The following is a 14,657-nucleotide window of genomic DNA, read 5'->3' on the forward strand; positions in this document are numbered from 1 at the left end:
TGCATATATGCTGTTTCTACTACCATGGGCACATGTAAAAGGGAGGGAGCTCTACCAAAGAGCTGCTACATCGCCTCCTCATCTGCAGTTGTCCACTGTTGGTAATTCTGCCATCCTTTGGCTTGCTCACTTTGGGATACGCTGTTCCCTTTACTGCTCCAAGGGACAGAACGAACAGTTTTTCTGTTGAAGGAAGGTGTGTAACTGCTGCGCGCAGTGGTGGTTGTCCATTTTATGGTGGCTGTGCGCTTCCCATCCTTGAACTCTTGGCACATGTTTCCTGAAAGTGGCTTCAGCCCAGCATCTGTGAGAGATCGATCACCCTGGGTTACCCACTTTATCTTTGCCCCTTCCGCTGTCATGTGCTTTCATCTTGCAGAGATACTCTTGCATGAGAAATACGGTGCAAGAGATGCCGGCCTCTAAACAACACGAACCTGCAGTTCTGCAAAGGTGCTTTTAAAAAGTCCAAGATTGTAAAATACACACGAGGCAGCAATGTTCTGTGTCGAGTAAGAGGGAGCGCTCGGTGGTTAAGCTAGTAATAAAAACAGCGTGGCAGTCAGCATATTGGTTTCTACCTTAGAAAATGATTGTCCTTGTACAAGAAGGTGGCGATGGAATGAGTTACCTGTAAAGCGGTACAGGTGGCTTGGGACGAGCCCTTAACACACGCGAGGCTGCTGCGGCTGGCACCGGGCCGGGGGGGGGAGGGTGCGATGTGGGCCCCTCGAGTGCGCCGAGCACCGAGCGACGCAGGTGCACGGCCGTGGCTTTGGCAGGTGCTGAGCTGGCACGGGGGGAGCGCTCCCAGCTCCCTGCCGGCCGCTGGGGCTGCGCAGCGGGAAAGGCTCAGCAGCGGTTTGGGCTTGGGGGGGGGGGGGTCCTCCCGCCCTCCTTCCTGCTCTGAACCCGGGCTGCGCCGCTCCCTCAGCAAAAACCGTGTGGGGAAGCGCTGCGAAACGGGAGCAAGGAACAAGCCAGAGATTTTTTTTAAAAGCAGCATCCGAGTCCTTTTTAAACAAATCCCGCCGCAGGCCCCGCTGGAGAGGCGCTCCGCCTTCCTGCCGGGGCTCCGCCTCGGCCGCGGCCTCGGCCCGGCGCTGTGGCGGCGCTGCCTGCCCCCGCCGCCATCACGCATGCGCGCTGCGGGGGCGGAGCCGGGGCGGCGCGGGGATGCAGGCGGCGCGCGGAGCCATGGCCAGTGAGTGGCGGCGCGCGCGGGGGGAACGGCTGCTTCCTCGCCTACCGCTCCTCATCTTCCTCCTCCTCGCACTCCCTCCCTCCCTCCCTCCCTCCCGGCCGGGTCCCGGCACCGGCCGGGGACGTGGGGAAACGGGCGGGCGTGGGGTTCAACCTGCCCCTTCAGCGGAGCTCCGGCCTCCCGCCCCGGGCCTCAGGCGGTCAGAGGGGCCGCCGCGTAGTTCCGGCTGCCCCACTCGGGAAGTGCTGCTGCGCCGTGTCACCGCCTCCCCCGTGGCGCCAGGGGCCGCCCTGAGCCGCTGCCGGGCCCCTCCGTGTCCCCACCGGGCCCTTTACCCTCTCACCTGGCGGTGGGGACGCGCCGTGGGCTGGCTGCTGCCCCGGCCGGCGTCCCCCGGGCTCCGCAGCCCCCGGCCGGAGCGGCAAGGCCTCGGTCCTGGGTGCTGTCTCTGGGCCTTCGAAGGGGGGTGAGGTACTGCAGGTGCCAGAGGGAGCTGCCGTGGGCGCTCTCGCTTTGCTACAGAGTGGTGGAAGCCGCCTGCCGTGCGCCTCTCGGTACTGCTTGCAAGGGTCAGCTTGCTAAGAAATGTCATCTGAGGAAACCAGACATGCTCAGCTTCTGATGTTTTCCAAAAAAAGCTACACTTTGTAGCGATGCAAATACGAACCGTTATTTTACTCCGATACGCTTTTGCCTTCCTGTGGTTTGCATTGCTGTAGCCTTATCCTAAGAGTCGCTTTTAAAGAAGTTTTTGAGGCAGCTTAGTAAGGCCAGAAGAAGAGATCTTGGGCCTCTACAGCACTGTTGCACATTTCTCTGTATTTCTGTTACTTATACATCTCAACATTTATAAACAAAACTGTGGGCGCAAGTACAGATACTCTGTTGTGACTGAGCTTTAATTTTGCCCTTCAACAAACTCCAAACCCGAGGCATAGGGAAAATAAGATTAATTGTTTCCTGGTGTTTTAAACATTATGGGACGGAAGTTAGTTAAAATTTTTGCTAGTGGATGCTCTTTTTTTTTTTTTTTCCCCAAAAAAAGTGAATTTATGCTGAAATGTAAATCTTTAAGTATCCAATTTCTCTGAGCTAAAACACATTCCACAAATATGGGAAAGTTTTAGACAGGTTCCTAGTGTGGTTATCTAGGTGGGTCTGGAAGCTAACTATGGTTACATCTGTTCAAAATCTCAGTGAAGCTTTGTTTACTCAATAAACCAAATATTAAGAGTCTCCCACGTGAAGAGTGGCAAAGTGAGCAATTAATCATTTGCTTAACCTCTAGAAATTTCCTACTTAGCTACTGAAGCGAGAACTAAAGTACGAAGAAAGATACTCTGCGTGACTGTTCCTGACCCAATCTCATCTTCACTTGAATCAGTTCTTCCTGTTTCCCTGACCTGTGTTGCCTGCAGCTTTTTCTTTGTCCTATAGTGATCTTTGACTGTATGACAGGGGAGTTTTCCAGAGAAGAGAGGTGCTTTGAAACTGGGGTGCTTTTCTTTATGAGGTCAGAGCTTTTTCCTTTAAAAAAAAGGAGACCATTCTACCTGATCAGGATGTGTTTTCCCACCGTCCAAGGTGCTAAGAGATTCATGGAAGGAAGTTCAAGGGGTATGCACAAAACTTGATTTTATGTCCTCCACTTGTATACTTCAAGAGCCTGCAAATATAAATCCTGCTTAGCTGCAGTAGAGGCAGTGTTGACAACACTTGCAGCTGCTGCTTGGCTAGGAACCAAACTGCAAAGAAATGATCAGGAAAGATGTTATCTTTATCGTGTTTTATAGCCATTTCCTAGGCTAGGTGTGATTTCAGGGATAAAAGCAAACTATTCCCATATTTGGTGCTATTGGGATTATCCAGTCCTTTAGTTTGTTCGTGGCATTTTAGGATGTCCAGTGCTCATCAGGTGACGGGCACAACAAAAAGATAGGCTCACAAAGCATGTAGCAAACTGGGAAGGAAGAAGCAGGTCTAGGTGACTAGCAGTCTCCCTTTCTGTCAGACGGTATCTTGCATTAGAAGTTGGGCTGGGTACTGCCTAGGCTAAGCGTTACTAGCTTGTGAACTCGTGCGATCTTCGACCTGAGCAGAGTGATGGCGATGTATGGTTCCCATTAGCAAGCCTAGGTCTGAATGTTCTCCCTGTGCTAAGAGACTGTTTCCAGAGTCATAGACAGACTGCAAAATTAGTTGGAAGCTGTTTGTGTATATGTTAATATATAAGCAAATTTATTTTGTTAAATGCTCATTAGTGAAGTGAGATTTTTGAAGAGTTTTTCCTGGGGGAATTCCGCTGACTAATTTTTCTTTTCTGCCATTAGACTTTCGCCTGGCTCTTATTCAGCTTCATGTATCTGCTGCTAAATCAGATAACCTTCAGCGGGCCTGTGGACTGGTGAGAGAAGCATCAGCTAAAGGAGCAAAAGTTGTGGCTCTACCTGTGAGTAAAGATAGTGGTCTACTTAGCACCTATACCTCAAGCCCTTAGAAACCTCTTTCTAGTGTTACGAATGCTACTAATGTTACTAATTCCTGTTTCTCTCTGGATAGCTTAGATGCTGTATGAGGCTCCAAAATAGGAAAAAAAACAGGGGTTCTGTCTAGCAGCACACTTAAGAGGGGGGAAAATAATAATAAAAAGCAGATTCTTTTTTGTGGTATAAGATTCTGGTTAAGTTTTTGCTGGTTTAAATCCCAGGCAGTTTCATCACTGGTATGTTCTGAATTCACGAAAGTGACACTGTGGTTTGAATCTTTGCAGAAGCCTTCCGTGCTATAAATGTAGGACAAGGTGATTTTCAGCTAAAGAATGTTGATATGAAGATGAAAGAAAACAGGTATACGGTGACTCTCTTTGCCATAATCATTCCAGATTAGATGGTACATGAGAAACCAAATAGACTTAACACATTTCCAGCAGGTCATTTGTTGTTGAATTATGATTAAAACACATTTCTCTTGTGACTTCCTTGTATGGGAACATAAATAGCCACTCAAAATTACTGATAATTTCTGATCTACTTCTTGGATTTCAGCCACGATTACCGTGCTGAGTTTTCACATGGATGAGCAGGCTGGCAACGATGTGATGTTCCCAGTGCAGCTTTGAGCTTTTTTTCCTCTCTTCCTAGGGGTACGTGTGTTACCTCTGTGCCCTGCAGTATCTGACTCAGGAGAGCAGAGTTCATCTCTGAGTGAACTTTTGGTCTTAATATTTTACCCACAGAATGTTTTTCCTCCTGCTGTCACAGGCGAAGTATTAAGCAACCTTCCCAGCTCATCTGTGCTAACACAGCTCTTGTGTTGCAGATGTGACCTTTGATTATTCTGGCTGGGCCTTCTACATTGACATTATCTATTGTTTGCTAGTTTCATCATATGTACAAACACTGAGTTTTCCAGACCTATTTAGTTGAGATACTCACTTTGCCGATACGCAAATAAATATGCTTTTAGAGTAAAACTTGTCAAACAAGGGCAAGGTTTTTCACAGACTTCTGGGAGGTAAATTTGGTACTGGCATTAGGACATGGGCATGAAATATGCTCTTACCTCCACTTTTTTTTTTTTTTAAAGTCATACTACATAAAGAACAGAAGTAACTTGCACTGACTATATAATCTACACCTCTGCAGAGGCATATGGCGGTTTTCCTGTGACGTGTTAGCCTTGATGTGTTAAACTTTTTTCACTTCCGAACGAAGCAAAATTTGTGAGAGGAAAACAGTGTGTAATGTTTATGGATAAAGAAATAAAACCAGAATCCATTTGAATCTAGATAGAAAGCAATTCAAAGATCTGTCCCTGTATTCTTACCACTTTGGAGAGCACGGGACTAGGTGATCTGTGCCAACAGTCTGCAGTTTTGTTCCAGTGTCAGCTTATGAATGGCCCCGTGCACTGCTACCGCAAGCTTGCAGAGAGCTCTTGCCTGTTCTCCCGAGCACATCATTTCAGTACCACTCACGCTGACACTCCGAGTGGCAAGATGAAGGTGGAAGCAACTGACATTGCTTTCATTTCCTTGAAGTTCAGTCCACCTTTCAAAAGCCTGGAAAGCTCATTTGACAGCGTGCGGAAACTTCCCTTCCTGCCTCTTCTATCTACAAATTCTGCTGTGGGTTAACTGGCACCTGCTGGCCCAGTGTCTGTATATGGGGCAAAAACATCCATCCAGTTTTGGTTCGGTTATTCCAGTTCAGTAGAATCTACTACAGTTGTTAAGAAATTTGCTTGAGCGGTTAAGGCATAAATGTTATTGTGCTATTCACAGCTTGATTTTTTTTTTTTTTTTTGGGGGGTGGGGCAGATCTTGTTACAATGTCCAGCAAGCAAAGGTAATAATTGAGGCAGATGCTTGGGCTGGGAATCGCTGGCTGAAGAGTAGGTGCTGGTATTGTCTGATAGCCTATCTGCAGCCTTCAGCTGTACCCCTTTACGGGACAAAAAAGTGGTGGGGCCGGGTGTCTTGCATCCTCACAGAGCTGGCAAATATAACACAGAGTAAAAGTTCTGGCTATCTTGGGCATCTCAAACACCACTAGCCACATAGTTTAGGCATCTAAACTGCTCTGTTAATCTTACTGTCTAAAGATTACATGCCTGGTTCTGAGGGCTAGCAAATCTTTAACTAGAGCCTAGGACAGAAGACACTGTTCAGTTGTGGTGAAGTGGTGTTTAAAGGATTGTTGCAGCAAAAGAATAAGTAATTTTAAGATATACATGCTTTTGCAGACGTCCTTTTAAAAATGAAGAAATCATGGGCTGTGGATGAGCACAAGCATTTCACAGCTTTGGGAGGATCTATTTAGCTTATAACTTGTCAAATGAGCTAGGTGGAACTTGGTTCATTGTTCTGATGAAAACATCCCTTGCGATCTTGCTAAGTCTAGACCGATAAACGTGCTAGCCTTGTTACTTGCAGTTTGCATGATACTCCTAGCTCATGTTCTGTTTGGCACGTGTTCACACCAGCACACCCACTGCATTTTCTCTAATTGTTAAGGTCTCTCTGGCCTCCTGATATTTTCTAATTTGCTTATTGAGCTCCTGTAAACTAAACTCCTGTAACTAAAGATTGTATGGGAACATTGATAGAGAGGAGTTTGAAAGGTTAAGTACATCTCCGTGCAGTGGTGTTACTGGATTTTAACTTTCCTTTTCTCCCCGCCCCAATTCTAGGAATGTTTTAATTGTCCGTATGGAACCCAATACTTCAAGGAGTATGCAGAGAAGATCCCTGGGGAACTGACTCAAAAGCTCTCAGAAATTGCAAAGGAGTGCAGCATATATCTCATTGGAGGTAGTTTGCTTTTAGTGACCATCTCATTGAGGGGAAAAATGGGCAATGTCTATTAGTGCCGTTGGATCAAAATTCCGTATAATACAGTGGGGAAAATATTTGGTTTTGCCTTTACAAAGGATCTATTCCAGAAGAGGATGGTGGAAAGCTGTATAATACATGTACTGTCTTTGGACCTGATGGTGCTATGTTGGCAAAGCACAGGAAGGTAAGATGGCAGAATGTTGTTATTAAAGGTCTCTCAGCAGTGTTGCACAAATGATTTCATCTGTGCCTAAAGGTGATGTGAATTAGTAGAGTCTTGCATTGATAATAAGCTGTGTACTGTCAGTAAAATTGCATGGGACGTGTAAACACTCCTCCCAAAGGTGGTCATAAACTTGTTCTGGATAAGAATGACAAAATGCAGAAGGTATAATTGGCTTTTCCCAGATGCTGGGGAAACTGTGGTAAAGAGCAAATCCTGATCCATCTCATCTGTGTACCTTGGTCTAGGTCTAAAACACAGTACCACTTAAGTGGGATCAGGATTTTCCCTCGGGTTCCCAATGGATTCAGTCCTTCTGTTATCATAAATACTATTCTTTACATACTTTGTGTGCTATATGTATGATTAGTGCAGACAACCGAAGTCAGAGTTCCGTAGTTAAGCTGTGTCTGCTGTTTGTGGTAGATGCTTGCTTACTGTCATCTTCCACCTGGACATTGCTTTGTGCTTTCTGAGAAACTACCTCCTATGCGTAACTGTAGAGTGTAGTTTCTGTTAATCTGACTATGCATACAGGTATCATTCCTTAGGTGAACAACAGCTTATTTCTTTCAAGGAAAAACAAAAGAGAGAATGCAAGGTTCCTTGGAACAAATGAGGTGGTGCAAAATACCTCTGGGGTGCAGGTATTAATTTATTCTGTTAACTGATTCTATGCTTAGCTACACTATTAGATCACTTTCTGAAGTACTATGTTGCCTTCCATCTGTCATACCACACCAGTCTGCAAGCCTGGTAGTTGTTTGTAGAATGAGTGCAGGCTTGTACTGTGTAACTGTGAACGAATAATGATATAAAAAAAGCTGTATTATTAGGAAGCTCTGGTCAGGAACAGAGTCTTCTATTGCAAGGGGGGGATAAAGACTGTCTGCAAGGGCTAAGAGGCATCTGCATAGCTGAAGTCATGGGAACTTTATGACTTAGTGAAGGTGGTTTCTGGAGGACTTTTGCAGGAATGGGACTCAAATCTTAGAGAGGAAAATATCACCTGCTTTAACATACTTTAAAATCATCCTGACAAATTCAAGACATTTTATATGTATCTTTTCTTTTGCAAAATTACTCATTAGATCAAGATATCTAGCTATTTTGCAGGGATTCTTTCCATGAAGAAGATACAGAGCCATACTACAAATTAACTATTATATTTTTAGCTATTTTTAACTACTCTCTATTACTGCATGGGAGAAGGACAGGGCATTCTATTTGGTAAGTAAGATAAACGTTTGATACGTGCATCGCTTGGATCACAGGGATTATATGTGTTGTTTAAAATGGCCAGTCTTTGCCCCCCAGCCCCAAAAAAACCCCAAACTTCAGACATGTATATTTCTGTAAAGAAGAAAAGTGCTTTAAATCATCTTTAGGAGATCTCACAATCTTAAGCAATGTTTCATTGGGATCCTTACAAAAGAGCAGTCTAGATAACAGTAACTAGAATGGAAAGAGGCTCAAATACCAAGGGGAGAAATTGTTACTAATCATACTATAATTACAGGTTCATTTGTTTGACATTAATATTCCTGGGAAGATACAGTTCAGAGAATCTGAAACACTGAGTCCAGGGAATAGTTTCTCCATGTTTGATACTCGTGAGTATAAAACAAGCCCTCCCTTTAAGGAGCTCTACCACAATAACACTGCAGTCACTCTGGAGTTCTCTTCCCCCTCCTCCTCCCCAGCGATGGATTTTTAGACTATCAGATTTATGTTAGGCATTTGACAGCTATGGCAAATAGGGCTTAAGTTTGTTCCAAGTGCATGGGTCACTTCTGAAACTTTTAAAAAGGCAATGTGATTGCAAAAGGACAGAGGCGTAGAAAGGGTTGAAGCGTACATCATGACACTGCCCTTAATAAACAGTCGTCCTATCGAGTTGTTAAAGACAAGTTACTGTATTTTTTTATAGCAGTTACATCTTTAAAATGGTTCTTCTATAACATGGATTGGAAAAGAATATATGTAGCAAACAGCTACACTGGCACATTGTTTCATGTGAGGATGATACAATAATGGAGACAATTAACTGTAAATCCCATTCCAACATTCTTGAATCCATCACATCAGATAAAAAAGCAAGACACCTACTTCCCCCCCCTCAGTGTTCAGAAATTAACACGTCCTGTTTACTGAGTTTTCCCAAGAGTCTCGTCTCCCATGGTTGCTTTTTCCTCCTTGCAATGTGCATGCTGTAAGGAAGTACGTGACTAGTTTCTCTAGTCCATGAAGAGCAGCGAGTGCTTTCTTTTCTTGAAAAGAAAATAATGGAAAAGCCTGCGGCTAAATCAGAGAGGAATGCATTGCATAAAGACCTGATATAACATGATTTTGTGGAAGTGGCAGATAAGACTGCTTCTCAGAGTCTTCCTCTCATCATGAAGCATGAGTTCTCCCCCACAAATAGCCCATGCTTGTTACAGGTAGGATACACATTTAAATATAGCTCCTCTTGTTACTGTGAGACATATAAAATAACAACTGGCAGGATGGCTACGGGGAGTCTTGTGATTGCTTTTGTGTACTTGTGATAGCGATATGACTGTTGTCTCTTGTGTTTTGAGAACAGCATACTGTAAAGTGGGCTTGGGCATCTGCTATGATATCAGATTTGCTGAGATGGCTCAAATCTACGGACAGAAAGGTGAGGCTGGGTCACCTAAAGGAGTCTGGTTAGCCCTATGGCCTGAACTATGCAGGGCTGTTTCAGGGTGGTACATACTGGGCAGTCTGTGTGATCAGGCACTCTTACGCTCGCCCAGTAACACAAAATACATCTCGTGGCCAAGACTTTGTTATTCAAATGAGCGCCTGTTCTCCTTGAGTAAAGTAAAAGTCGTTTCCTGATACACATTTGCTGACGGAGTGATGGAGATGGGTGTATCCCCACACTTGGTAGCATTTCACAGGGCTTTGCTGACGCAAGTCATCACCTGTGTTGTGCATGGACAGGCTCTGTTTGGTTCCATTTTGGGCAGAGGTCGGGAAGTATTGAAAGAAACCTCGCCTTGAGTCTCAACATGAAGGGCCACTCTAGGGAAGACCATCTTCCCCTTAATGACGGTTGGGTTCTAATTTTCTTTTAACAAAGGTTGCCAGCTGCTGATATATCCAGGGGCTTTTAACCTGACAACAGGACCAGCTCATTGGGAACTGCTACAAAGGGGACGGTAAGAACAAAGTAGTAGCTTATCCTCCTGTTCCAGCGGGGGTTTTAGCACGTGGAACTGAACCGTTGTGTTCCAAATGACACTGTGCATCGGAAGTGGTGCAGCAGGGCCGCTCTGCTCTTGGAGCTGCACCGTTCCTCAAGCCTTGCATGGGACACCAAAATGATTTTGCTGTTAAGGAGAAAAGCAGGAAATGCTTAGCCTTCACTCCTGCAGCCCATCCGCAGTTAAGCCCTTTCAAGGGCTTTTCCCCATCGCTCTGTTAAGCACCCTTTGCACACAAACTTCTAGACAGAAGAGCCAATAACCATTTGAGAACTGCTCTAATTACAGATAGAAATAGACCCTGAGATTCCGGAATGCAGTATTATTTATTCATTTGGTCAGCTTCAATCAACTCTGCTGCATGCTGAATGAACATGTAATTCATTCTACCCCCTAACTCTGGAGCAGGTGCTAGAGACTTCTCTTTCCAGGCTCTGCTTTCTCTGCCGTTCACGTAATTTACAATTTTGGCTAGTCCTTAGGAGAATATATAGCTTGCCTGTCGGAGTGAATTCTTTCTCTTCTGTTTAGTTAATTGGTGGTATAAAAAAAATTTCTCACTTTCCTCCCCCTCTTTCCTCATCTTTCTGTGTACACAGAGCTGTTGATAATCAAGTCTATGTAGCTACTGTATCTCCTGCTAGAGATGAAAAAGCATCCTATGTTGCCTGGGGACACAGCACAGTAGTAAATCCATGGTGAGTTCTGGGTGGGGGGGCAGGGAGGCACCTTTTCTTGGTTAAAAAATATGCTTTACTTGACAGTCACATTTCAGTCTACTCTTAAAAATGTTTTAAGTTCTTGGTAAAAAGCACCTGAGACTTAAGCCTACATTCTCAAAATCATCCTTTAAAACTGTCTGACTGAAAAACAAGAAAGAAACTAAAACTAGTTGAACAGTATGCATTCTTTTTGGTAGCAAAGCAGCTACTTAGTACTAGTATTTAGCATTAGTTAAGCTGCTGACCTTTTCAACTTGTCCCTGAAGTTCAGTCTGTTACATACTATGCATTATGGCAGTTCTCTGTGCGGAACTGAACCATCTAAAACAGCTTACACAAAACTATTTCATTTCCTCAAAGAACACTGCTTTGACGTAAGAAAGAAGAAAGTCTTCAGCTAGATAAGAGACATATTCTGACTTAAGCAGGAGCAATGCAGGTGCACAGGAGGTAAAAGTGACCACATCTTCAGGCAGTGACTTTTCTTTCAAATAAATCCACTGATAGTTCTCTTCCAGATGATTGCAAAGTAAGAAAAAAGCTTTATCTATGTCTTGAGCTTTTAACTGTACTTGGTGAAAGCTGTGACAGAACACCTAGTGGGAGACATGATAAATAATGTTTGGTAGCTCGTGCAGATAAAGGTATACTCCTATTAAAAGCCAATAGGATCTGAAAGGAGGAAGCGTTAGTCTGTGCCGTAGATGGCTGTCCCTGGTGAAGTTGTTTCTTTCCCCTGGAGGTATATTGCATGCTCATGTGCACAGGTTCTCATAGTTGCTCTTACCACGATTCTCGATCTTTGGAAACATACTTATGGCAAGTATGTATGTGTCACAAAGAAAGCCTGGAAGCCATTTCTGTCATGCCAGAATTATGAATTATGATGCTATTTTTAGGACAGCCCTGTCTTTACAGCTGTAGACATCAAGGGTAGGAACTCCCTTGTGTACAAACAGCAGCAACTGGACTGATGCCTCGAGACCTCTCTGTTAATGCTATGAACAAATGTGCTTAATTTTGCAGGGGTGAAGTCATAGCCAAAGCTGGGGCTGAGGAAACGGTTACATATGCAGATATAGGTAAGGGTAAAGTTGTTTCTTTTCCCTGCTTGCTTTCTTGAGTACAGGTCACAAGACTAAGAAGAGAGTTTTTTTAAGTCTGTGGGCCTGCACGTGCAATTGCAGATGATGCAGCGTTCCCATCCCTTCTCCACCTTTGCTAGGCTAAAGCAAGAACAAGCAGCACTTGGCTACACTCTTCCAGTCTCCTTCCTTCCGAGGAAGCTGCCACCTTTGGAAAGGGCAAAGTTGAGGCTTCCTTCAGGCCTGGCTGCCCAGCTGCAGTGCCCTACAGCCCCAGTCTCCGTGAAAGCTGCCCTTTTCCCTGCCTGACCTCAGAGCAAGTCAGGAGCTCTCCTTTTTGACTGCTGTTCTAATAGCTCCTTCTTTCCCCCCGCAGATCTGAAGAAACTCACAGAAATACGTCAACAAATTCCTATTTTAAGCCAGAAGCGTCGTGATCTCTACAGCATAGAGATGAAACAGTGAAGCTGGGTGAACAGGGACGGTTCAGCTGGCACAATGGCTGCTGCTTTTATCTTTGGAAGGATTCCCTTACTAGTTGCTCCACAATCTACTGCTAAATGTGCCAGTTAAAAAAAAAAAAAACAAAAAAAACCCCAAACCCAACAGAAAACCCTCAACTTGGTAGTGTAATTCTAAAATTGATTCGAATACAACTTTTGTATCTCCTCTCATACTTGAGTATTTTACAGCTAGGATAAAGATGGAGGTGACATCAGTTCAATACAGTAGTAAACATTGCTTTTTACATATCACAATGTTTTAGTTACCTTTTGGGGTTTTTTTTTTGCAGAACATAGAAATGGGAACCTTGTTCTCTCTGGAAATCCTCTGAAGTCAGCTTTGGTATTATGAATTATTAGATAATCTAGAAGCATGATTCTTCCACCTCTGTCCTTCTTAGTTTGTACACACCTTAACAAAGCTCCTTGAATGTCCAACTTCTAACTTGGAAAGCTTAAAATTTAACACACTAAGCAAAACAGGCAAAATTCTGCTCTGTACTACTTGGGGACAACACAAGAAGCTGCCGGAGAGAACTACTACTGTAGAAGAATCTGTAACAGGTTTTGGTTCACACATCTTGCCTGCAGTGTATGTCTTACTCTCTTATTGCAATGCCTGGTCATTGCTGAAGTGATGCAGGTTACTGTTTTGTTCAAGCAATTCACATGTCACCACACCTTTGCACTATATACTGCTGCTTGACTGTAACGTTTGAATGGGCTTTAATTCTGCTGCCTGGCAGTCTTTGCCTGAAAAGGCTGAGGGGAGTCAGTCAAAGGGTCAGAAAACTCATTGCACTGACGAAGGCTTTCTGCCCACAGTCTCAGAAGACAGGTACTAGAATCGCTGAATGTTTAAATGCATTATTGCTACCGAAGGCTGACTCCTATCAGCTGCATGGGAAACATCATTGCTTTCGCTGAAGTGACTAACAAACTGATTATTAAAGATGGCTTTGAAATGCTTAAAACCAGCCTAGTATTTTGTAGTTGTGGTGGATTTTTTCTTAGAAGACGCACGCCTTGGTACTTATAATGTAAAAAGATAGGATTCGCACCCCCCCCAAGGTTCTTTTGGCTTCTCTGGAGGGAGCTAGGTGTGTGTTTTATAGAGGAAAATTAATGGTTAAATTAAGCCAAACCCCGAGGCATCCTTCCCCCCAAAAGACAGGTCACACCATTCCACTCAGGGGCATTATGTATTCCAGCAGGCATTTTTTGGTCTGTGCTTTTCACTGCATTTTGGTGTCCATACTGTAACTGGAACTTTTAAGAAACAAGCCGCAGAGCATAAGGTGAAATGAAAATTTATTTGTTGAAAAATAAATATAAAAAAATTAACAATTTACCATCTGAGTCAAGTCTCCTGCATTAGATTAGTGTCTCCCACATACTCAACATCAGCATCCACAATGGCCGTCACTGGGCTCCAACGTCTAAGAGCAACTATTATACATCTGTTTTTCTACACTTTATCTGTCTTTTCCCTCCCCTCTCTATACTAGTTTAACATGCAGCAGAGCAGGAACTAATTACTACCTTTGGAGGATTGAAGCAGTGCAGGATTCTCACCAGCTGACCACTTAATTTTAAAAATGCAAAGTGCAGCCTGCAACAGGCAACTGAATCCGTGGCCTGGACCCTCCTCCCCTGGAATCCCAAATGGAGAGAACAGATGAAAAGCTGTAGCAAGCTACTTTGGTGAGCGCAGCTGAAGAGCTGACATGAGCTCAGTCCTCTTCAGGCTGTCAGGACAACTTCTAAGCACCTTGTTTTAGCAGGATGTTTTTAGGGGTCTCCAGTGTGATCCACTCGGAAGTGATACAAACGGGACTGTGAAGTTCTGGGGGTTTCAGTGAAAAAAAGTCCACAATCAGTTCCCAGCTAGATAATACTTAACGCAGTCACTCTCTGTGGTGGTAGAAAACAGGCACTTTAAGTATCCCTATTATACATATGCACCAGTGTAGAAAACCAGCCAGTAACAGCCCTGAAATAGCTCCAGAATTTCAGCCTGCAAGAATTTAAATTCTTTTTAAAGAAATGGCAGAAAACACAGTAATGCCTCTTGTATGGGGCAGCGTTAGTACCACTGCAGCTGGGAAGCTGGGTTTAAGCTGCTCTTCATAGCTCCAGAATAAGTTACAGTACAGCTCCTTAGTATCTCTTAGTTCCCTCTTCACTTCCAATCTGCAATCAGATCCTAGTAATTCAAGTCACAAATTCTAACCTCCATTTTGGCAAACTTGTCTCTAACATGAACAACAGGGATTTTTACATGATTGGAATTAAGATGCAAGACAACTGTGTTTAGTAGAAGCAACCTCCCAGAGTCTCTAGGATACACCA

At 44.1% G+C, this 14,657-nt stretch overlaps 1 protein-coding gene across 1 annotated transcript; it reads left to right on the forward strand.

The window, feature by feature from the left end:
- The first annotated feature begins 1,176 nt into the window (after positions 1 to 1,176).
- On the forward strand, positions 1,177 to 13,333 carry NIT2 (nitrilase family member 2). The gene is made up of 10 exons (XM_075708152.1): positions 1,177 to 1,204; positions 3,535 to 3,653; positions 6,395 to 6,515; positions 6,635 to 6,723; positions 8,282 to 8,375; positions 9,350 to 9,424; positions 9,872 to 9,950; positions 10,595 to 10,693; positions 11,744 to 11,799; positions 12,179 to 13,333. The coding sequence occupies exons 1-10, from the start codon at positions 1,177 to 1,179 to the stop codon at positions 12,265 to 12,267; spliced, it is 849 nt and encodes a 282-aa protein (XP_075564267.1). The 3' UTR covers positions 12,268 to 13,333.
- The last annotated feature ends 1,324 nt before the right edge of the window (positions 13,334 to 14,657 follow it).

Source organism: Pelecanus crispus, chromosome 1, assembly GCF_030463565.1.
Source record: "Pelecanus crispus isolate bPelCri1 chromosome 1, bPelCri1.pri, whole genome shotgun sequence".
Taxonomy (NCBI): domain Eukaryota; kingdom Metazoa; phylum Chordata; class Aves; order Pelecaniformes; family Pelecanidae; genus Pelecanus; species Pelecanus crispus.

Bases quoted from the DNA above. Each gene is read 5' to 3' on its own strand.
- NIT2 (XM_075708152.1), top strand. From the start codon at position 1,177: ATGCAGGCGGCGCGCGGAGCCATGGCCA. The intron at 6,724-8,281 runs GTAAGATGGCAG...CTATAATTACAG, and splicing joins TGTTGGCAAAGCACAGGAAG to GTTCATTTGTTTGACATTAA. The intron at 11,800-12,178 runs GTAAGGGTAAAG...TTCCCCCCGCAG, and splicing joins GGTTACATATGCAGATATAG to ATCTGAAGAAACTCACAGAA.